We start from the raw sequence: 25,284 nt of genomic DNA on the forward strand, positions 1-25,284 counted from the left end.
TCTTGGCCTTCATTCTTGTTTGCTGCCATAGCTCTTTGGTCAAGGTGATAATTGACAAGAGATATTCACATCTTCAGTGTACTGTGTGAAAAAAATGAAGCCATCCATTCTTGGCTATGACAATGGTTATGTGTAAGAGGTGCAGGTTTTTTTCATGTCACTTTCTAAAACATGAGGTTTTATCTTCCAGGCGGCATTCCAAAGCAAGAAGTCTTCATATATCTTTGTTTCTCTTTCTAAAGCTTGAGCTCTTCTTATTTAAGTGATAATGTCGGAGAAGCCGGTGTTTGGAAGATATATTGGTACGTGTGCTGTTAGGCCTGAGACGAAGTCGAGGGCAATATCACTTTTATACAATGGGTTAACAACATATTCAAATAATGATTGAAATATTTTCTTCTTATATGTTCACATCACCTTCCAAACCATCAACTCCATTCTTATGTATTCACACTTCAATCTTCATATATTTTCATGAGTTGCTGACGTTTCATGTTAATTCTTCTGTGATCTTCTGACGTGATTACGTTTTAGTAATGAGACCACATTTCGGGGATTTATTTCCGTACTAGGTTACACAGGCAAGAATGGTTGTTAAGACAAACAAACTACGAACACAGATGCTTTTTAAACATACTGTAGCACACACAAACACTAAGGCGGCGACATGGATGCAATTTTGTCATCCATCATTAATATGCCCTGCTAGAAATTACTTGTAAACTACATGGTTTAATATAATTAAAACGTTTCTATCAATTATGAAACATCTAGAATACATGTAAATGTGCTGTATGATAATCAATGTCTATGTAAAGTATGGATTGTTAACCATTGTTAAAGCCACCCTTATTCAAGAACACCATCATCCCAAGGGTCGGGGATCTAATAAGTAAGGATTAAAACCCAGCATTATTCTGAATGATCACACGTTCTGTAAGCCCAGCCTCAAACCGGAAAAGTCATTTGTTTTATCAAATGACTTTGATCCTTGAAGGGTGCCTCCCATGCAGTAGTCAATGCAGTATCCATGATCTTACCAATGACCGTCTCCTGAAGAATTGGGCCTGGCCTTGTGCGGCCTGTGCGCTTGCCACGCTTAGCAGCTTCTGCTGGCTCGTTGGCCTCATCGGCACTTGAAGCCTCATCGCCACTTGCAGCCTCACCATTGTTGGCAGACGCACCACCGCTTGCTTGCCCGGCAGCACCACCTCCGCTCTTTGCCTTTCTTTTTTGGACTTTGGCATCTTTGGCTGTGCCATTACTATTTGTCTTTCCTAGTAATGATTATTATAATCACTGTCAATCACTCATTGATTATTTGTCGACTATTGTTGGGTAAGGCATTTTAGATGCCTAATTGTAACAGTCACAACAACAATGACAACCACATCCACGATAACAAAAGCAACATTAGCAACATTAACAAAAACTATAACTTTAGCACAGAAGGGGTGGTGAAGAATTCGGTTCAAATTACTTACCCAATACAGGTCCAGAAACTGACAAACCTTACGTATCCTTAACTACTCTGGTTAGAAGCTGGATGTAATTGACATTTTCCACAAAATAAAAAACATTTTGAGGAAATATGAAGACAATATCCTTTTACCTATAACTTATTTTTGTTGTACTTGAATAAGTAACCTGGCAAATTCCTTCACCAGTCTATGTAATGAAAAGAGAGCCCCTTGCCTAGTGGTTAGAGCATTGGACAAGTAACCGAAAGGTTGCAAGATCAAATCCCCGAGCTGTCAAGGTAAAAACCTGTCGTTCTGCCCCCTGAACAAGGCAGTTAACCCACTGTTCCTAGGCCGTCATTGAAAATAACAATTTGTTCTTAACTGACTTGCCTAGTTAAATAATGTTTGAAAAAAAAAATTAAGAGTCCCTTTTTCAAAAGCAAACATTCACAACTGGTCAACACAACGCACAAATAACATACAGATGAAACATCGAAGCACACACACGTGGCATATAAAACACAAACATTAGGTCATATTTGTATTTCAAAGAGTCAACGGTAATTATGTACATGTTGCATTTTACATAAAGATTAGTAAGAGGTAGGTTAAACTGTGCTTGTTATTATTTGTTAAAATAAGAAGGCAGTTGATAATCAAAAGAAAAAAGACAACACAACCAACTCAGCACTTCCAGAGAAAGGTACTCAAGCTTGACTTGGTTGGAAATTCAATCTTTCCCTACTAAGTATTTACCTGAGGTTCAGACACAAAGTGATGGATGCTCCTACTAGGGACAGTAATTCTTTGTTTGGACATTATTTTGACATGGTTGGTGACCTGCAATGTGTATGCATTTTTCAAACCACTTCATCAAGTTTGTCAATATATTGTGTAGAACAGTCCACTCTAAAGTAAACAAATAGGCCTATGAATTTATGAAAATGTATTTCAAATTATGATAATTAGTACATCATAATGTGGCAGATGTTATGTTTAACTACAGTGCCACAGTTTTAGTCAATTATTTCTGACTACATATGAAGTCATAGAGTGTGGGATCCATTTTGGATGACAGTTATGACGTAAAATTGTTTTGTTTTTTATCTCCCTTGATATAATGTATATAAACTTCAATAACAAACGCATCATACATTTGAGGGTTAATATTCATCCTAAATGGTAGTGTAAATATTAGGTTTAGGATTTCTTTGAGAAAACAAAGATTTCCTTCAATTATCAGGCCGGCGTGCCAAAGTCATTTCCGACAAATGACTTTGATATTAAACCAACCTGTTAACATGCATGTTCATCAACCTTCACAACATCTTACCAACAATCTCTTCCTTGAGCAGTGGGCCTTGCCTTGTGCGTTTCCCACGTTTCCCCGATTGCTCACTTGAAGCTTCCTCATCATCATCTATTGGTGATCATCAATTTCAAGTTGATGTCAAACAATTTCAATTGTATGTATTTACCTTGTGAATTTTTGTATTTACTTTAAAGGCAAACTTATTTGTAATGAAGTTGGTTTGCTAGCACATTAATATGATCAAATCAGACCATGTTCCATATACTGATGTTGATTAATAATCATTTAAACTACAATATGGCAAAATGTGCAAGCTAATCATATAATTAGATGTTGCGTCTCCTTTGACAATAATATACAATACCAGTCAAACGTTTGGACACACCTACTCATTCAAGGGTTTTTCTTTATTTTTACTATTTTCTACATTGTGGAATAATAGTGGAAACATCAAACCTGTGAAATAACACTGTATGGAATAATTTAGCAACCAAAAAAAGAGTTAAACAAATAAAATGTATTTTATATTTGAGATTCTTCAAAGTAGCCACCCTTTGCCTTGATGACAGCTTTGCACACTCTTGGAATTCTCTTAGCCTGCGTTATGAGTAAGTCACCTGGAATGCATTTCAATTAACAGGTGTGCCTTGTTTGTGGAATTTCTTTCCTTGTTAATGCATTTGACCAATCAGTTGTGTTGTGAAAAGGTAAGGGTGGTATACAGAAGATAGCCCTATTTGGCAAAAGTCCATATCATGGCAAGAACAGCTGAAATAAGTAAAGAGAAGCGACAGTCCATCATTACTTTGACGGAACTTTATGTCTTAATCTGGACAATTTCAAGAACTTTGAAAGTACAGTCACAAAAACCATCAAGCTGTATGATGAAACTGGCTCTCATGAGGACCACTACAGGCAAGGAATACCCAGTTACCTCTGCTGCAGAGGATAAGTTCATTAGAGTTACCAGCCTCAGAAATTGCAGCCCAAATAAATGCTTCACCGAGTCAAGTAACAGACACATCTCAACATCAACTGTTCAGGGGAGAATGCGTGAATCAGGCCTTCATGGTCAAATTGCTGCAAAGAAACCACTACTAAAGGACACCACTAGAAAGAAGAGACTGCTTGCGGTGGAAATCTGTCTGATTAGTCAAAATGTAAGATTTTTGGTTACAACCGCCATGTCTTTGTGAGACGCAGAGTAGGTGAACGGATGATCTCCGCATGTGTGGTTCCCACCATGAAGCATGGAGGAGGAGGTTTGATGGTCTGGGGCTGCTTTGCTGGTGACACTGTCTGTGATTTATTTTGAATTTAAGGCACACTTAACCAGCATGGCTACCACATCATTCTGCAGTGATATGCCATCCCATCTGATTTGCGCTTAGTGGGACTATCATTTGTTTTTCAACAGGACAATGACCCAACACACCTACAGGCTGTGTAAGGGCTATTTGACCAAGAAGGATAGTGATGGAGGGCTGCATCGGATGACCTGGCCTCCACAATTACCTGACCTCAACCCAATTGAGATGGTTTGGGATGAGTTGGACCACAGAGTGAAGGAAAAGCAACCAACAAGTGCACAGCATATGTGGGAATTTTTTCAAGACTGTTGGAAAAGCAAGCTCTATGATGAAACTGGCGCTCATAAGGACCGCCACAGGCAAGGAATATCCAGTTAGAATGCCAAGAGTGTGCAAAGCTGTCATCAAGGCAAAGGGTGGCTACTTTGAAGAATCTCAAATATCAAATATATTTTGATTTGTTTAACTTTTTTTGATGCTCAGCATAATCCTACAATGTAGAAAATAGTAAAACTAAAGAAAAACCCTTGAATGAGTAGGTGTGTTCAAACTTCTGACTGGTACTGTATGTCAGTTGTTACATACATGGATGTAGTTTCTTACTGTAAGTGGATGCTATTGTCTTGGCTGATAAGGTATTCTAATGTTTTATAAGCAGTATAATAACAAATAAAATTGCAAACACAATTAAGGTAACAATAATAGCGATAGCATGATTACGAAAGAGGGATTAGAATAACAGTATGGGATGCAAAAACAGAAGGGAGAAAAAGCGATAACAAAAAAACTATTTTAAAATGGATGCACACAAAAACAAGTATCTTAGATGTTTTTTATCTTAGTTGACTTGTCAGGGGTGTGTGTCCTTTACTTGTGTTGTTTTATGGTAGGTACTTCTTAAAGGGATACTTTGGGATTTTGGCAATGAGGCCCTGTATCTACTTCCGCAGATAAACTCTTGGATACCATTTTTATGTCTCTGCATGCAGTTTGAAGGAAGTTGCTAACTATTGCTAGCACAATGGATCTTTTTTTAACATTATTATTTTTTTACATTTAACCTTTATTTAACTAAGCAAGTCAGTTAATTAAGAACAAATTCTTATTTTACAATGACAGCCTACACCGGGCAAACCAGGACAACGCTGGGCCAATTATGCACCTTTCTATGGGACTCCCAATCACAGCCGGTTTTGATGCAGCCTGGATTTGAACTAGGGTGACTGTAGTGTCCCCTGTAGCACTGAGATGCAGCGCCTTACACCGCTGCGCCACTCGGGAAAGGCTCGCATAAGCTTGCATAGGCTCTAACTTCCTTCCTACTGGACACAGAGACAGAAACGTGGTATCCACAAATTCATCTCTCAGGTGAAATAGATAAAGTGCCTAATATCCAAAATCCAGAAGTATTCATTTAAGTAGTGCTTTTAGGGGTTACCTTACCTAAATTAATCGTCTATGGTCAATCAGTGACTTCAATTGCAATCTGATGTTAATGACCTTGAGACAGTCATCCCAGTCATAGAAATATGACATCTGGGTGAACTATACTTAGTGTAGTAGATATACTCTATGGGTCAGTTTCCCAGAACTAAAAAGCATGCTTAATGGAGAATCTCCATTGAACATTTTATTTGTCGAAATCTGTGTCCGGGAAACTGGCCACAATGTCTTCCATTTAAACTACTTCAAAATCTTATCAGTGGAAGAAATAGTTTCTTACCTATGAACGTGTCTGGAACAACTTGGCCGCTTCTCACACGCTTTGTTTTTGTGGCTCCATCTTCCTCATCAGACTCATCTGTGCTTACTACTATGTCATCGTAGTCCGATCCAGATCCAGCATCTCCCTCAGCCCCTGCAGCTCCACCACCTGCAGCCCCACCTCCTGCAGCACCACCACCTGCAGCACCACCACCTGCAGCCCCAACACCTGCAGCCCCACCACCTGCAGCCCCAACACCTGCAGATCCAACACCTGCAGCCCCAGCACCTGCAGCACCAGCACCTGCAGCACCTGCAGCTCCTGCACCTGCAGCCCCACCTCCTGCAGATCCACCACCTGAGGCCTTCTTCTTTGCCTTTGCTTTCTCCTTAGCATCTTTTAATTTAGCAGCTTTTTTCTCTGCCTTAGCCTTAGCCTTAGCTTCCGCAGCCCTTGCTGCCTCTCTGGCGGCTTTGGAGGCTGCATCAGCGGCCTCTTTCTCAGCCTGGGTGGCTGCGTCAGTGACGCCTCTCTCGGCAGCCTTTATCTTTGCTTCCGCCAACCTCTCTTCCATGTCTTTCTTGTGTTTTTCCGCCTGCTCCTTTGCTATTTTCTCCAGATCCAAATCACCTCCTCCAGCCTGGGTTGTTTTGCGAGCTATCTTCTTGCCTTTGTTCGCAGGGTTCTTGTCAACTAAATCAGAGAATTTGTGAGTTATTTAATATAATGGTAGCCAGTGATGTGTGTGTGATTCACCGTTCATTTATATGGTTCATGAATGCAACTGATATGCTGAAAGATTGTTCAAAAACATTCCTTGAGAAAATTGAATAACCTCACCTTCCACCACAAGCCAGGCATTGCAGGAATGGATACCTGCCACAGCTGCGTAGATACCAGCGTCCAAAGGCTGACAATCCTTCACTAACAACTTGTGGATGAGCTTGTCTTCAGACACTGTGATTTCAAATTTGTCATCATTTTCTATCGGGGCACTCTTGCCCATCCAATTAATCTCAGCCATAGGTGCCGTTAAGACACACTGAAAGATGGCATCTTGTCTTTCTTCTGCCTTCACCTCCTGAATTTTGACCGCAAAATTTACAGGTGGAACTGAAAGATGGATAGAGAGTTGGGAATAATACATATGAAGCCAATCTAGTTCACACACTCATGTCATGCTTTTCAAATTCTTCAAACACCAATTTTACAAATACTGCAGTTCTAGTCCTTGAATGCTGTAGTTCCCAAAATGTATAGTGTGATGTATTTGCTCTTGTTTAACTTTAATTCCACATAGTATCATTAACTATTTTGTAATAATCATATTATTGTAAAAAAAATTATAGTCTCTATTTAGACTGCGACTTGCATTTGTACTCACTTTTGAAATCCGTAGAGAAGATATTAACTCCCTCTACATCCACTGAATAGAGACCAGCATCTTCCGGGTCTAGATTTTTGATCGTGAAAATGAATTTTTTGCCAACTCGTTTCAGTTGGTGCTTCATTTCTTCTTCCATCTCAACGGTGTAAGGAACCATAACACCATCCTGCAGAGTGTATATATCTTTTACTTTTTTATCGTTTTTTTTTATGTACTTTCCGAGAGTCAGATGAACTCGTTGATACCAGTTTTATATCTCTGCGTCCATTATGAAGGAAGTTGGAGGTGGTTTTGTGAGCCAATGCTAACTAGCGTTAGCACAGTGACTGGAAGTCGACAGCTGTTGCCATAGACTTCCTGTCATTGCGCTAACTCTACTTAGCATTTGCGCTAAATTTAGTTGGCAACTTCCTTTAAACTGCACACAGAGACATAAAAATAGTATCCAAAAGTTCATCTGAGTCTGGGGAAGTAGATACAGGTCATTCGGAAAGTATTCAGACCCCTTGCCTTTTTCCACATTTTGTTGCGTTACATACAGCCTTATTCTATAATTGATTAAATGAAACATTTTTCTTATCAATCTGCACACAATACCCCATAATGCCAAAACAAAAACAGGTTTTTTAAACTTATTTTATAAGTATTCGGACCCTTTGCTATGAGACTATACATTTAGTTCAGGTACATCATGTTTGCATTGATCATCCATGATATGTTTCGACAACTTGATTGGCGTCAACCTGTGGTAAATTAAATTGATTGGACATGACTTGGAAGGGCACACACCTGTCTATATAAAGTCCCACAGTTGACAGTGCATGTCAGAGCATAAACCAAGCCATGAGGTCAAAGGAAATGTCCGTAGAGTTCCCAGAACGTGATTGTGTCGAGGGACAGATCTGGGGAAGGGTACCAAACATTTCTGCAGTATAAAAGTCCCCAAAAACACAGTGGCCTCCATCATTCTTAAATGGAAAACGTTTGGAATCACCAAGACTATTCCTTGAGCTGGCTGCCCGGCCAAACTGAGCAATCTGGGGAGAAAGGCCTTGGTCAGGGAGGTGACCAAGAACCCAATGGTAAATCTGACAGAGCTCCAGAGCTCCCCTTCCTCTGTGGAGGGGAGAAACTTCCAGAAGGACAACCATCTTGTCAACACCAATCACGTCTTTATGGTAGAGTGGCGAGACTGAAGCCCAAAAATACCCAAGAATACTAGAGGCTGTAATTGCTGCTAAAGGTGCTTCAAGAAAAGTACTAAATAAAGGGTCTGAATACTTATTTAAATGAAATAAACAGGAGAGCTATTGAACAGTTTGGTATGAGCTTTCATACCTTGTAGAGGAAAATTCTGCTGCTGGCATCTTTAAGATCCATGTCAATTTCAAACGTTGCATTTTCATCAGCATTGACTTCGATGTGTTTGAGCGAACTGATATGTTCAATAAACTGAAACAGACAAATATAAAAGGTACGGTAAAATGACTGAGAAACCATAAGATCTTTGAAAAATCAAACAGTTGACTGACACATTTCCCCGTTTACTTTATTGGTGTTTTCTTCAAAATAACACCAGTAAAAAGATTTTCCATAGTACTATACCTGTGCCTGTTCAACCTCTCTCTCCTTTTTCATTTCAGCCAGTTTTGTCAGCATCCCACGAAAATTAGTGATGCCGTACTCAGCACAGATTTGTTCATAATCTTTCTTGTCGGCACTCATCAGGATCTCCCAAACTTTCTCTTCAGATTCGAGTGGCTTTTGCTCATGGGCATCTCCCCTGCTGATCAAATCAAATCAAATGTTATTTGTCACATCTGCCGAATACAACAGGTGTACAGTGAAATGCTTAATTAAAAGTGCAACCTACAATGTTTTAAAAAGTTAAGAAATAAAAGTGTCAAGTAAAAAAACAAGTAAAAAATATAAAATAAAAGTAACAAATAATTAAACAGCAGCAGTAAAATAACAATAGCGAGGCTATATACAGGGGGTACCGGTACAGAGTCAATGTTAGTTGAGGTAATTGAGGTAATATGTACATGTAGGTAGAGTACAAAAGTGACTATGCGTAGATAATAAACAGAGAGTAGCAGCAGCGTAAAAGAGGGGTCTGGGTAGCCCTTTGATTAGCTGTTCAGGAGTCTTATGGCTTGGTGGTAGAAGCTGTTATGAAGCCTTTTGGACCTAGACTTGGTGCTCCGGTACTGCTTGCTGTGCGGTAGCAGAGAGAACAGTCAAAGACTAGGGTGGCTGGAGTCTTTGACAATTATTTGGGCCTTCCTCTGACACCACCTGGTATTGAGGTCCTGGATGACAGGAAGCTTGGTCCCCGTGATGTACTGGGCTGTACGCACTACTCTCTGTAGTGCCTTGCAGTCGGAGGCCGAGCAGTTGCCAAATTTTTTCAGTCACTTGAGGGGGAATAGACTTTGTCGTGCCCTCTTCCCGGCTGTCTTGGTGTGTTTGGACCATGATAGTTTGTTGGTGATGTAGACGCCAAGGAACTTGAAGGTCTCAACCTGCTGCACTGCAGCCCCGTCGATGAGAATGGGGGCGTACTTGTTCCTCCTTTTACTCTAGTCCACAATAATCTCTTTTGTCTTGATCACTTTGAGGGACAGGTTGTTGTCTTGGCACCACATGGCCAGGTCTCTGACCTCCTCCCAATAGACAGTCTAATCGTTGTTGGTAATCATCAGCAAACTTGATGATGGTGATGGAGTCATGCCTTGCCATGCAGTCATGAGTGAACAGGGAGTACAGGACGGGACTGAGCACACACCCCTGAGGGGCCTCTGTGTTAAGGATCAGCGTGGTGGATGTGTTGTTACCTACTCTTACCACATGGGGTTGGCCCGTCAGGAAGTCCAGGATCCAGTTGCAGAGGGAGGTGTTTAGTCACACAGGATGATCATTTACCATGCATGCATTCATTTGAATTGCTATTGCAGAGTTGCAGCCTGTATTTAGTCTGCTTTTTAAATTAATTATCTCCTGTTATACAAATCTATTCAGCATTGTGTTTCCCTCTGTCACTTAGAGCGTGTTTTCCAGACCTGAACCCTTTTCAATCAGAGAGCTTTAACTTATTGTTACCTTCTTTTTTGAGGTTTAGGTCTTCTGTTTGAAAGGTTTAGGAGTTAGGGAACTGAATTTCAACCACTAAAATACCTGTTCAAAACCTATTTACACAACCTGTTTAATAGAGTACAATGTAATGCATTCTCTTACCGCTTCTTCAACATTGTTCTAAAAGACCCAGGTTTGACTGCTTCTTGTTCTTCTTTGGACTTGGCTAATTCCTTCGTCTTTTTGAATCCAACTGGACAGAAACGATTCGTAATGTTTATGTCTTAAAGTGTTGATCATTCTTTTTAAATCATTAGAATGCACTTGCATGACAAGATAAATATTGCTTAAGAGAGGTTTAGATTAGATGTGTTAGAATTCTCTTTTTGCCTGTCCTACCTTCAATGACATTCAGCTGGATAGTGCAAACAGCCTTTCCATACTCATTTGTTGCAAAGCATTTGTAGGTGTCGGCATCTTCTGCACATACTTTGGGGATCTGTAAGCAAACTGATAATGTATTAACTACGTACTTCCCATCGACTGCTGTTAAAGTCCATAAAACAAATCAATCGAAATATACTTCAAGGGTATTTGCTTTATTTATTTTAAAATCCAGGAATTTAACCAATAATTATTATATTACATTTTTTCATGTTAAAGGGTTGAAATATAAAGGGTGGAGTAAAAAGGAGGGGACATCAAGAGATTGGGCAGCATTTGATGGAACTGAAATTGACAATATGTCCCCTTTATTGTTGAGTATAAGAACCAGTTGGTGCTGAATGGTGATAAACATGCTTACCTCTAGGGTGTGTTCACCAGACGCCTCGTCATACTTGCTCTGGAACTTCGCTGGATCGTCTATCTTTCCATTTGCTCGGTTCCATGTCACGTTGGGTGTAGGTTCACCATACACAATGGCTTTGAACACCCCGAACTTGCCTGATTTGGGATTAGAGTCATAGAATACTTGTAAATAGTAGTAATTTCAACCATTGTGTTTTTCTTCTGATGTCCAATATTTGTCCGTATTTGGGTGTCTAATTAGTCCATCCTTTTGGTGATACAATTTTATATAAGGATTAGTGAGATAGGTCGGACTGTATTTGTTTGGTATTTTATTGAATGCATTGCATTTTCACCAAATATGATGTGTAACATTTGTTATACAACTACCCCCAACGATGAAAGAGCTAGGCGTTAATTCTGGCATATGCTTTAATAAGGAGCTTAACAGACTGCCTCTATTAAAGGTTGTGTCACCAATCTAAGTGTGCAAGGTTAAATAAGGATTTGGTATGTGAGTGGGTAGGGCATAGAAGGTCATCATAATCATAAATTATGTAGAGTCTACATTTCATTTCTGTTGCAAATGAAGTTGATATGAGCCGTCTGTAAGGATTGCATTTTGTGGACTTCACCATACATCACATGCCTTATGACCACTGTCACATGTCAGGGCCTGAAGCCTGTGGAACCTACTCCAAATTATATAAATGTCTCAACTGAGATGTAAAGTAATGCAATCGGGCCTATCCCTACATGTCCTTATGCTGCTTGTCTTAGTCAGGACATAATATAATATATGCCATTTAGCAGACACCTTGATCCAAAGCACCTTACAGTAATGTGTGCATTTTAGATATATATATTTTTTTACTTATGGGAGGTCCTGGGAATGAATCCTACTCTCCTGACATTGCAGGTGCCATGCTCTACCAACTGAGCTTACAGAGGACCACATGTGTTAATCCCATCAGCACACCCGTTGCAGTGGGTCACTGTTCCCATTTTGGCTGACCCAATTCCTATGTGCAGCAGCTTGGAACAATACATTTGCCCCCCCCCCCCCCCCCTTTTGTTTATAAGGCAATAGCAGAACACACAACACTTATTGCAGTATAATAGGACAATAGGCCTGTTAATGCAGACTATTTCATGATTAACTGTTCCTTACCCTCCTGAATAGTTAATGCGATGGGCTTGCGTGTGAAGTCAGGGTGGCTTTTCCCCTCTGGTATTTCCTCCACATACTGCGTGATCATAACTCCGGGGACTTTTGATCTGAATTTCTTGACTGATCACACACACACACACCAAAAATAAATCATTAGAAAACGGCGCAATTATTTGATAACATTGTTAGCACTTACTGTTTAAAACAATTGAGATTTGCATTAATGGATGACCAACTCTAACACGCATAATGTCTAATACAGTTATAATCACTGAATTATTACATGCGTCAATATCATGTAATATTTGACTTTTTGAATGGAAGGGATTGAGGGTCATATTCGGACCTAATATTACTGTAGAAGTAGTCATAGTACAACTGATAACAGTCTTGTTAAAGCAATGGCTGATACACCAAAACATGGAGTAGACTAGTAGTATCAGGTTGGGAATACTGCCCTAAATCTCATGCCACATCCAGCAAGAAAATACACCAATATGCAAAGTGTGCACGTGTAATTTTCACACCAAAATGAAGCCAACTAAGCAAAAAACATGATGTTATTATTATTTTCACTTTAGATCAATGCATCATTGTTCTCTTAATATTTATGGTACAGTATATTTTTATTTTAAAGCTGAAATCTGTAGTTGGTGAAACTACCATGTCCTGTTAGAGATTTTGCATCAACAAATAAGTTACTTCAAACAATGTCACGATGCTGGATGCTCCTCTCCTCTGTTTCATCAACAAAACAAAACAATAACTAAGGGTCCGGGGTGAACAGTGGTGCTGTTGCCCCCTTTACGGATTTCAGCTTTAATGTGACGTCTCTTTTTTATTAGAACAGCTGCAAACGTAGCACCGCTGCAGAGACTTAGTCAATCTGACCACGACTGTTTCAAATTATGTTTGGTCATCCATCCTATTTCCATCCATATTTCTCTGTTTTACTTGACTACTGTAACTGAACATAAATATAATTCCACAGCACTGATGAGTAATCATGAGCAAAGAATTGTTTGATGCAGATGTTAATTGTCTGTAAGAACATTTTCTCGAAACCCCATAACCTAAAACCTAGGTCATGAAGGGCCCAATCTGTCCTCCCACATACTCAACTTGTATTCTCTTGCACAAGGTACAGTTAGGTTGCAAGACAATATAAGGACCTCATAGCAGTCATCCGCAATGCCCTTTAAAGAGGATAGTTGGTCAGTATTAATGGATTTGTCATTTGTTTAGAATTTTACAATGAAGTGCGTCTGTTGTGATGCTGAAAATTTGAGTCAAACACGTACACGAATTACACAACTCATATGATGATGTATAGAGTAGCCTACATGCAACACAGTCATTACTTTCATCCACCATGCTTTGGTACAGTAAAACACCCAGACCAAAAGTATAAGGTATACTCTCTTAGAAAAAAACATGCTATCTAAAACCTTAAAGGGTTCTTCAGCTATCCCCAGAGGATAACCATTAGAAGAACCCTTTTTGGTTTCCATGTAGAGGCCTTTTAGGTTCAGTGTAGAACCCTTTCCACAGTGGACTTTTTTCAAATATTTTTTTCTCCACTTTCTTTTTTCCTAATTTTTTTCTAAGATTGTACAAAGAGAAAGACACATTAATGGAAACTCAAGTTGCTGGAGTTTCCTTTTCTCTTGCATACCTTTTTTGTGGTGGGGCTTTTCCATAGCACCCCCAGCACCTTCCACTTTACAAGCAACATGACAGCAAGAGAAAGGAAATAGCACAGGGAACATTAATCCTGACAAAAGCACCTGAGAGAGTCTTGGGAACTTCGACAGGATTATGAATCCACACATACAGTACATAGATACATACGATTAACAGTAAACACAAGGACAAGGGAAACATCCAACACACACAACTTGGAGAGAACCAACCTCCTAAGGTTTTTCAGAAGATTATTTTATGGAACAAATGTTTGAAAGAAAAATTATGAAAGATTAATTGTATATATACATTTGTAACCATTATGAATTTCTGAGTACATCAAATCATGGAGTTAACAGCAATTATATTGTTCCCTAAGTCATTATGCTGCTTGTCTTAGTCTTAGTTATGTATTTTAATATTTAGCATACAAGGTATGTTTTCTCTATGACGATGGCCTATTAATACTAACTAAGAACTAGTGGTGTTAAATTATACTAAATCTGCTGACCAACTTTGGTGTATCAGATATCAGATATGCCAGTCCTCATTGGCATCCAATAAGGTCCCATTTAATGTGTTATGGTTGTCCATGGGGTTGGGCTGTTGAGAGTCCTTTTCTGTGCCAGTTACAGTGCATATTAATAGTTGTCTGTAAATTGATTTGGAAAACAGCTGAGGAAGATGAGATATCCAATTATGTCTTCTACCAAAAGGTTTATTGCCAGTCATCCACAGTCTTCCATAGTCTTCCCATTTCAATCAACCCCACAGTGAAAATTCTTTAAACGCTTCAGTTTACTGGTCAAATATGATCTCAAACTTAATCTTCTGTTTAGATTTGTTGACAAAGTAGATATGTTGTCAAGCATTCAGCACAGGTTTGACAGATTTCTCTTGATGTTGAATCAGTTCTTCTTTAGTTTTTCTAGCATAAGCGTGTTGTCTTACAGTTTTGTGATGTATTTTTTGTAAACTGCAAGTAAATAAAACAATTGACAGCACTTTTCATTCTTCACTCTTCATAATCGAGATAAACATCTTCTTTTTCATTCTTCTGCTGAATCAGAAATATATTCATGCCCATTCTTTTTCCAATTTCACCCAATGACTGGCTGGTGATATTGCCTTATGATGGCGTTGACAGAGAAGTGTTTGACATGATTGGGCCACTAGAGAGGTTGACATGGTGATTTGACTGCTACTTCACCTTTTAAGCCGATTGAAGCAATAGCAAGCAGCTTGCATTTCTTCATGTGCTTGTCTGGAGAATGGTCCTTTTCGGCAATATCTTAATTCCTAGTATAATTGACACTGTAGTAGGTGTTGTTAATTTTTAATCAGGGTGCTCCTGTATGATTTTGGAAGCCCAGATGATTCTGCACAAATTTTGGGATTGAAGCATCTCTTCATCTTCTTCTGGATAGCACAAGAGCAGAAGACATTATTAGGTGATATTCTTGACGAAGCTTGTCATTTATGACTATCTAAATGTCATCTGTACTGAAAATGATCTCATATCTTCTCTACACTTAGTTGTGTATTAGATGGTCTAATTGATACTCTTTACATACCTCGATTTACTGGCGAACTATCGGTAGAAGACACTGGAGCACAGTGTTGCACACGCATTGCAACAATTGTTCTGTCAATACAGCACAACTTAACATTTTTATGCCTGCAACTGTATCTTGGCAATCAATAACGGGCTATGATTCTTGCCTTTTTTGTTATTTACCCTTTGCCTGTGTGTGACTGCATTGGGTGGTTGTCTGTCTTGATTCGACTGTTAAGAGGAGAAATCCATCACATTGCACTTACCCTTCTGCCCTTCGGCAGATTTATCTGTCACTTTCGACTTCATCACCTTCATCTTGGTATATTTTGGATCAGAAGGCTCTGTAACAGACATTCACACAGAGAAAAGGAATGTGAGTTAAAACGGTCAAGTTGAATGGAACATCACTAGCACTGATTACAGTCATTGAGATGCCTACTAGTTACAAGACAAAATAAAAAGACAAGAAAAAACAGGGGTTTCAAAAGAGATCGTTTACATGAGTGACATTCTCTCCTCTTCAGCTAATAACCAGCAGGTGGCACTTGAGACTTGGGTTTAGTGTTAGTTTGCACTATTTCTAATCTCATTATAAGGTTGCGTATCAAATTAACCCTAAAATGACATCATCGGGGTAGTGTATCCTCCTCCCAGACGATACAGTATCAAGCAGCTGCTAGCAATGGAAGTGGTGCTGTTACTCTACCCAGTCAGTAAGAGGCAGCATGCAACACACGTCTATCTATTGGCCTTGTGTCGAACCACTGGATCGATGTCTATCCTAGGAATGTGATGCTGACATGTTTTGATTGAGCCCTGCAGTTGTTGAAATCTCGACTAAACCAAACTGTGGGAGGATATTCGGAGGGGGTGGGTTGCAACAGAGGCACCGAGGGCGCTATAGATTATCGAGGTATTTGTAGATGGTTAATAGGGAACATAGCTAACAAAGACCTCTGCTCTCTGCAGATTATAGATCACTTGTCTATATGGTTCCACGGGATTAAGTGTTGATCCTACGTTTTGAGAATTGCTTCTAACAATTTTATGTTGACAATTGAATATTGAATTGTGTTCACGCAATACCTGAATCACCCACATTTTTTTTAAAGCAATACTATCCTTGCCTGCCTGGGTTTATAGCATATGTTGTTTGGCTTGTCAAATGTCAAATATAAATTAGGATTTGATTTATAATGTACATCAGGTGTCCTCTGACACAGATTGTAAAGACAGAAATGCTAGGGATTTCAAGATACAGACTGACAGCACTTCTGGAGACATAGCAGTATCATTGGTCTACGAATGTAAAAGGTCACACAACTCTTTATATCCTTCCTTTTTTTGTTGTTGTAGTAAAACTTCACCTGACGGCTGTTCTGCCTATCAAGCCTTAAAATGCTCATTGGTTAGGGGTTGAAGAGGGGGGAGTTATTAAGGGTAAGTTAACTCGTATTTTTACATCTCGTCATAGATTCTTAGAAAATACGGTAAGGTGTGTGCTACCGCTTCAGGCCTTTATAGTTATTAACATTTTGGTTTCATATTTCCGTACCATTGAAGTGATACATAAGGATATCTTGAGTTAACGTATGAACTTAGGTATTACAGCATTACAGCTGAATTACCTTGAAATAACGTAATGACTATATTTTGTTTCTAAACTAGGACTGGTAGCATGCATTTTTTTACATTATATTCAGATATTATATATGTTCTATATGATTTAGCATGTGGTGCAGATGACTCAGTTTTACATTTGAAACCCTGAACATTATGCGTTCGCATGATTTGCATGATGCCATAATCCCGCCCATCTGTTGGATGTTTAAAATGCATCAACAACATATTAGGGACAGAGCAGCATACAGTATGTGTGTTCACGTATGCAGTACACTATAAGGATCAGATGTGAATAATTCATTTTGGGGACATTTGTTTAATGTAAAAAAAATAATAATGATATTTTAGTGTACAAATCAAATTGTATTAGTCAAATGCACCAAATACAACCTTACAGTGAAATTCTTACTTACGAGCCCATATCCAACAATGCAGTTTAAAAAAATACGTATAAGAAATGAAAGTAACAAGTAATTAAAGAGCAGCAGTAAAATAACAATAGCGAGGCCATTTACAGGGGGCTACCGGTACAGAGTCATGTGCGGGGGCACCGGTTAGTTGAGGTAATATGTACATGAAGGTAGAGTTATTAAAGTAACTATGCATAGATGATAACAACAGAGTAGCAGCGGTGTATAAGAGAGGGGGGGGGGTGCAAGTAGTCTGGGTAGCCATTTGATTAGGTGTTCAGGAGTCGAAGGGCTTGCAGGTAGAAGCTTTTTAGAAGCCTCTTGGACCTAGACTTAGCGCTCCGGTACCGCTTTCCGTGTGGTAGCAGAGAGAACAGTCTTTGACTTAGGTGGCTGGAGACTTTGACAATTTCATGGACCTTCCTCTGACACCACCTGGTTTAGAGGTCCTGGATGGCAGGAAGCTTGGCCCCAGTGATGTACTGGGCTATTCGCACTACCCTCTGTAGTGCCTTGCGGTCGGAGGCAGAGCAGCTGCCATACCAGGCAGTGATGCAACCAGGCAGTGATGCTCTCGATTGTGCAGCTGTAGAAACTTTTGAGGATCTGAGGACCAATGACAAAACTTTTCAGTCTCCTGAGGGGGAATAGGTTTTGTCGTGCCCTCTTCACAACTGTCTTTGTGTGCTTGGACCATGTTAGTTTGTTGGTGATATGGAGAACAGCTTCCCTAGAAGGCCAGCATCCCGGAGTCGCGTCTTCACTGTTGACATTGACACTGGTGTTTTGCGGGTATTATTTAATTAATCTACCAGTTGAGGACTTGTGAGGTGTCTGTTTCTCAAACTAGACACTCTAATGTACTTGTCCTCCTTGCTTAGTTGTGCACAGGGGCCTCCCACTCCTCTTTCTATTCTGGTTAGAGACAGTTTGTGCTGTTCTGTGACAGGAGTGGTACACAGCGTTGTAAGAGATCTTCAGTTTCTTGGCAATTCCTCGCATGGACTAGCCTTCATTTCTCAGAACAAGAATAGACTGACAAGTTTCAGAAGAAAGTAATTTGTTTCTGGACATTTTGAGCCTATAATTGAACCCACAAATGAAGGTCAGTTTCATTGCTTCTTTAATCAGAACAGGTTTCAGCTGTGCTAAAAGGGTTTTCTAATGATCAATTAGTGTCACGTCCTGACCTTAGTTCCTTGTTTATGTCTCTGTTTTAGTTGGGTCAGGGCGTGAGTTGGGGTGGGCATTCTATGTTTTGTGTTCTATGTTTTCTATTTCTATGTGTTTGGCCTGGTATGGTTCCCAAACAGAGGCAGCTGGTTAATCGTCGTCTCTGATTGAGAACCATACTTAGGCAGCCTGTTTTCCCACTATGGGTGTGGGTAGTTATTTTCTGTTTAGTGTGTTTTGCACCTGACGGAGCTGTTTCGGTTGTTCTTTTGTTGCTTGTTTGATAGTGTTCAGTTTTACCATTAAAATGATGAGCACTTACCACGCTGCACCTTGGTCCTCACCTTCTTCTACCAACGGCCGTTACAATTAGCTTTTTAAAATTACAAACTTGGATTAGCTAACACAACTTGCCATTGAAACACAGGAGAGATGGTTTCTGACAATGGGCCTCTGTACGCCTATGTAGATATTCCATTTTAAAAATCTGCAGTTTTCAGCTACATTCGTAATTTTCAACATTAACAATGTCTACACGGTAATTCTGGTCAATTTTATGTTATTTTAATGGTAAAAAAATGTGCTTTTCTAAATGACCTCTAACTTCAGAACGGTAGTGTACTTTTGATTTTGTAGGAGTTAATTGAATTATGAACAATGTGTACCATTTGGTACAATACACTGTAGTAACTAATTAAGCTCCAGTTTGTATCCATTGTTACAAGCTACTAGTTCGTTACCGCCTAATAGTAAATAATCAGGTAGATTCTAGGTGTAAAAAATAAGCTAGAGCAGATTTATTTTTTATTTAAAGTGTTCTATCTGTATAATAAAAGCGCAGAACATGTTTGATAGAATCTTTCCTTAAGTCATCAAGCAGCCTCAGCAGGGATGGAACTTAAGGGTTTTCGGCACTGAACAGCCGGGCTAGTAGACAATTTTAACTAGACAGGATCCAAAATCTGTGTTTGAAAGACAAAGTTTCTCTAAGCGGCCGGCTACTTGGGCACAATTTCTATTAGGCTGGTCTGAAACGTGTTACTTCAGGCTCGAGGGCTAGATTCATCTCCATCCCTGAACCTCAGGCTATCTTAATAAGCACACAAGCTGTGCCATTACTCAAATTGAGAGCTTTATTTTTAGTTCATTACACACTTCCAATAAGACTGTCCGAAGCAGAGCTGGACTCCAGCAGTGGTCTTGACTCTTGCCGGGGACATAAAAATGAACTCCAACGCCTTTGATATGACACCAAAGTACATGCATCCTTCTGCAGAGCTTATTTTACCTTCATTTAACTAGGCAAGGGAGTTAAGAACAACATCTTATTTTCAATGACAACCTAGGAACAGTGGGTTAACTGCCTTGTTCAGGGGCAGAACGACAGATGTTTTACCTTGTCAGCTCGGGGATTAATGTGTGCTATCACACAGAAAATCACTTGTTTCTCTGATACGTGGCTGTATAAAAGGTAACACTTATGTCGCAGTGAGAAATAGGAGGCATGCTTTATAACCAGTATGTGGGGTAAGATTCCACGACTGGCAGCATAAGTAATTTACCACACTGGTGCCAGGCTGTCTTGAAATGTGTTGCTGTTGTTGATGGAAAGAAGAGTCCTCTTTTTTGATAATGTATGTCTATTTGTATGTATGTGTTTACATGCAGTATTACTCCTGTTGTGGCGTATGTTTGTTACTAGTTTTGTACTTTGTTATATAATTGTCACACAAGTGCTTACTTAGACTACTTGATAACTAAATTAAATAAAATAGTGTTGATACTGGATCAGTGATGCAATTTTGTCTTGTAGCTCCTTCCTCTTGCAAATATTTAAAATGGTGTTCCCACATGGTGTTTCACATGAACTCATAAAGGTGTTGTATTACAGAGTGATAGACAAAACAGATGCAGCCCTGCCCTGACTTCCAATGTGCAGTCATGAAACTGAATTAATTAACAACACTCTAAATAAAGTGTCCAGGTTTGATGTGCACTCAACCTCATGATCTTCAAGGCTCCATTTAACATGTCCTGTTAACTGGTAAATGTGATGTTTAACTTTATCCACTTGGTAGCAAACATTCACACACTGTCCTAACACCATGAAGTGTTGTAATAGTGTGCAGGTAAACTTGTGTCAATTTCACCTCTGAGGGAAGATTGACAAAGACCTGTGCGTTCTTGCTATGTAACACTACAGCAGCAAGGCCATTAATTTAGGGGCAGGATGAAGCTACACTATGAATCAACCAGCTTGACAGTGTGCTGAACCTACAGTGAGCCGTGAGAATGATCTCATCAAGGGCTGAACAGCAAACGAACACATGTGGCTCATTCCACAAAATGAGTGCCTTTTGGACATGTACACTTTTAAGAAATTTACTTAAACATATAATTTGTCATTTTTGGTGAAAATGAAGAATACTTAAGGATTGGTGTCCTCCCCACGGGACGGTTAAGCTAAAAGGATAATGTGATTAGCATGAGGGTGTAAGTAACATGAACATTTCCAAGGACATAGACATATCTGATATGGGCAGAAAGCTTAATCCAAAAATGTCTCCAAGTTTCACCATCATTGTAAAGGCCTAGTTAAAATACACCCTTTTCATGGAATGACCCGCGTACTTATTGCTAAAATGGTGCTAGACAAGTCTGAGTAACTCTGTCTTCCACCATTGACTGTGCTGTTGACCTCACACTTGAAATGGCATCTGAGAGGTCACCAAGTGTCCCTCCCGGCAATTTTTCACACCTACACTAACCACAGCTGTATAACTCACAAAAAAACAGTTCCTTGATGACAAGGGGTTTTGGTGACAGACGGGTGCTGTATTTGAAGGGTAGTACTTGCATTTCCAAATGGTTTTCTGAATTATTTTCAATTAAGGGAGCTGCCAAATTCATGCATAAATACCACAATAGAGACTCAAGGTATGTTTTGCACATTGTCATTATAACACACAGGGCATTTTGTTAATGTTATGTTCCTTTTGTTCTACTGCATTGTTTCCAAATGCAATCATGTATCTTCTATTTTGTTTCTGCTTCTGTAAAATGACACAACAATAGTTCATTTAGATACAAGTATCTTCTTATCGTTAGTCCGACATAGAAAAATGTTTGCACTCTCACACACATGCAGTACACACTGAGTGACATAGACTGCCCAGGTGAATCCAGGTGAAAGCTATAATGCCTTTTCGATGTCACTTGTTAAATCCACTTCAATTAGTGTAGATGAAGGGGAGGAAACGGGTAAAAAGCCCTGAGACGATTGAGATATGGATTGCGCATGTGTGCCATTCAGAGGGTGAATGGGCAAGCCAAAATATTTAAGTGTGTTAAACAGGAGCATGTGTTAAACAAACCAAAATGTATTTTATATTTGAGATTCTTCAAAATAGCCACCCTTTTGCCTTGATGACAGCTTTGCACACTCTTGGCATTCTATCGACCAGCTTCATTAGGTAGTCACCTCCCCCACCCCTTTTGCCCTCAGAACAGTGTCAATTCGTCGGGGCATAGACTCTACAAGGTCTCGAAAGCATTCCGCTGGGATGCAGGCCCATTTAGACTCCAATACTTCCCACATTCGTTTCAAGTTGGCTGGATGTCCTTTGGGTGGTGGACCATTCTTGATACACACAGGAAGTGTGAAAAACCCAGAATTGTTGCAGTTCTTGACACAAACCAGTGCACCTACTATAATACTCGGTTGAAAGGCACTTCATAATTGTATCTTGCCCATTCATCCTCTGAATGGCACACATTCATATGTATATACTGTATAGATATATATGTAAAGTCTAAATTGTATTGAATACAGAATAGATTTTTGCGGCTTGGCTATAAAACAAGCCCACTATGGCATATCATATATGTTTGGGCTGCATTTTTATTTGACACCTCCATCTATAGTTAGCCGTCACCCTCAAACCTCACAACTATGACCTCACGGCTATGACCTCACGTCTATGATCCAGCTCTACAAATTCCACAACAGTGAAATTCAAACTGTAGAACACACATGCCAAACTAAAAAGATTTCATGCATTACCACCAAGTCAGCTGTACATCTTCATATGGAATCCCAGTCTAATGTACAGTACAGTATGTCAGACACATAAGGAAGTGAATGTCCGTAACTAACTTAATGAGGTATTCAGTAACTTGAGTAACTGAAATAAGAGGGCATTAAAAACTTAAAGACCAGAAAGCAAACAGTTGCGACATTTAATACCCTCTACCCTTAAGTCTTTTATGTACCTTTTAAAGGTATTCAGCCCTGCTGAAGTTATTTTACACCCTAATCTTCCGATATCAACTGAAAATCCCTGTGGTCATACAACATCTGCTTACATACTCATATGCAGAATAGCATTATCACTATGTTTCCCAGATCAACTAAAACACTATTACTACTACTTTATGTACATTATGGAATGTTGTTCTTTCCTCAAGTCACATAACAGAATAACAATACTGGCACAATTAAAAAAGGTACAAGGCCAGTTTGTATTTCCCTCCATGCTGGTCCATCTCGTCCGACCCCCCCATTCTGCCAGAGAGGAGGGAAGAACGACCTACCTGCTCACAGTCCTCAGTGCTCTCAGCTGTGCTCCTTTCAAGCAACACTGTGGCTACTCTGATATTTGAGTGCCTGTTCCAAGTTGTGCTCGGTAATAAATCCTAAAGAGCAACGTGTGTGTCTCTGCCTGAAGACTAAGCGACTGCCAAAACGAGTTGTCTTTTTTGTATTTGTGTTGAGGAGTTGCACCAAAGACGTTTGGTTGGGTGGGCAGTGAAGAGGGGGGCTCCACTAAGGGTGGGTCTAACTAACTCTTCCTTTACAGTGGCACTCCTCATACTGTAATGTTCATTAACTGGTTCCCATAACCACACTTTCACTTAAAATCCTGAAAGAGAAAAAATATGATATGTTCTTCATGGTGTATATCCAGAATATAACACTGCAAGTTTGTCTAGACCTATGGTTATGGTTATTTTCAATTATACATTTGAGTGTCATTCATTACTAGAAGTAATAAGGTCTGTGTTTATTACAGTTGCTTTTGACTAATAAATGTAGTATTGTGTGTGTGAATAAATTGTAGTAAGATGTAAATTGTTCATTTCAATAAATCAGTCAACAAAATGTAAATGAAAATACAGTGGTTAATGTTTTTTTGTATAATTTCAAAGATTAATTAATATATCAGAAAGACTGCTAACGTTTGACATTAAGAAATAACAACTCGATAGACTACCTAAGCTTTCTTTACCTTCTTAGTTACATCTCGCCATCCTCAAACCAATTTGGCGATAAGAAGCACTTTTATGTTGACTGTAAACCATACAGGTCAGGGCACCTGAGAATGAAAAAGGGAAATAAATGCATGAAAGTGTATATATTTTTAAATACCAACGTTTATTATTGAAAATGACCAGTGATTGCTATTTTGGCTCAGTGGTTAATATTTGTAAGTTCTTCTGTGGTGTTGGAAAGGTTCTTATGAAGCGTAAATCATAAGACTTGAATTGGTCCCATTAAATTTAGTGTGGAACGTAACTTGGCTGTTATTTTCCTGTCAAGTCTGAGGAGTATGGAAGTATTGATTACTGTCTCAATTACTGTAATTCATTTCACTGTGATTTCTATGGTTACAGTAACCATAATTGTCAATGTTCTTTTTCTTTTTTTACCCCTCCCATTAAAAAAATTATAAAGAAAGAAAGAAAATAAACGTGCACTTGTCTTTTTTTACTGTACTAGCACTGCCTTTGCTGATAACTTCTTTATTTAAGAAAATGTACTAAAAACCAGACTCAGTAAGTGTCAGTTTCGTGATTTTGTTTACATGTTATATTTTGTTTATTCAGGCCAACAAAAGAAAACCAGGTAAGACGTCATAACATCCTCTAGAGTCTAGGCTACCTGAGAGTTGTCAAGCAGCTGCTGGGCCAGCCACCCTTTGATCCAGATCAACCAGTAGGCCTCTTCTAGTTACAACAAACATGTAGGCTGCTGGATTTTTTTTATTTTTATGTACAAGTCAACTATGAACGTAAGACGTGAAATGTTTGCAAGTACTGTAAAAAATTGTTTTTACTATAGTAGGCTACACCACCGGTTTGCACATTTAGCAATGATTGAATAATATATCGACAGCTGTTTGCTAGCCAGCTAAATTAGCTCTCTAGCTTTCTGTGTAACTAACGTCCTATAGTTTAATTTACCAGAAGACAACTAACTCAGACTTTTCTGTGTAAGGTTCTGTAATTAGTTTTTTAGTCAACCTTGTGTTCTGTTTCGTTGTTTCTTGAGCGTAGCACTTTCTTTGTGTTCATGAACGTAGCCCTGTCTTTCATTTTTGTTAATTGATTTCACCTGTGTTAGTTACTCACCTGGTCTCATCAGCTCCTTATTTAGTTCAGTTCATTCTGTTTGTGCCTTTGTGCGGTATTGTTCGTTCTGACTCTACTAAGCCTTTTCCTAGCTCGTTTGTGAGAACCAGTTAAAGCCTTCAGTCCTAGTTTTGATTCACCTGCCTGTTTGTCTACCTGTGTATGACCATTGCCTGCCTGGGACCACGATTCCTGCCTTCTGCGAAAGGGAAAC

The 25,284-nt window shown here is 39.3% G+C and overlaps 1 protein-coding gene across 10 annotated transcripts in view; it reads right to left on the minus strand.

Moving 5' to 3' along the window:
• igfn1.1 (immunoglobulin like and fibronectin type III domain containing 1, tandem duplicate 1) overlaps positions 1-25,284 on the minus strand; it is a 37,793-nt gene that overhangs the window by 7,279 nt on the left and 5,230 nt on the right. The window contains exons 1-14 of one of the 10 annotated variants that reach the window (XM_021570035.2): positions 23,253-23,415; positions 15,717-15,794; positions 13,888-13,932; positions 12,213-12,332; positions 11,058-11,197; positions 10,652-10,751; positions 10,415-10,505; positions 8,783-8,960; positions 8,516-8,629; positions 7,175-7,343; positions 6,631-6,903; positions 5,809-6,483; positions 2,797-2,883; positions 1,041-1,277 (exon numbers count right to left, since the gene is read on the minus strand). In XM_021570035.2, coding sequence (XP_021425710.1) covers positions 1,041-1,277; positions 2,797-2,883; positions 5,809-6,483; positions 6,631-6,903; positions 7,175-7,343; positions 8,516-8,629; positions 8,783-8,960; positions 10,415-10,505; positions 10,652-10,751; positions 11,058-11,197; positions 12,213-12,332; positions 13,888-13,932; positions 15,717-15,768 — 2,281 coding nt within the window. In that variant the 5' untranslated portion in view covers positions 15,769-15,794; positions 23,253-23,415. Of the gene's footprint in view, positions 1-1,040; positions 1,278-2,796; positions 2,884-5,808; positions 6,484-6,630; positions 6,904-7,174; positions 7,344-8,515; positions 8,630-8,782; positions 8,964-10,414; positions 10,506-10,651; positions 10,763-11,057; positions 11,198-12,212; positions 12,333-13,887; positions 13,933-15,716; positions 15,795-23,252; positions 23,416-25,284 lie in introns of those variants that run through there. The other 9 variants (XM_021570034.2, XM_036950774.1, XM_021570037.2 and 6 more) reach the window with 9 other exon arrangements.

The sequence above is a fragment of the Oncorhynchus mykiss genome, chromosome 17 (assembly GCF_013265735.2).
Source record: "Oncorhynchus mykiss isolate Arlee chromosome 17, USDA_OmykA_1.1, whole genome shotgun sequence".
NCBI classification, from domain to species: domain Eukaryota; kingdom Metazoa; phylum Chordata; class Actinopteri; order Salmoniformes; family Salmonidae; genus Oncorhynchus; species Oncorhynchus mykiss.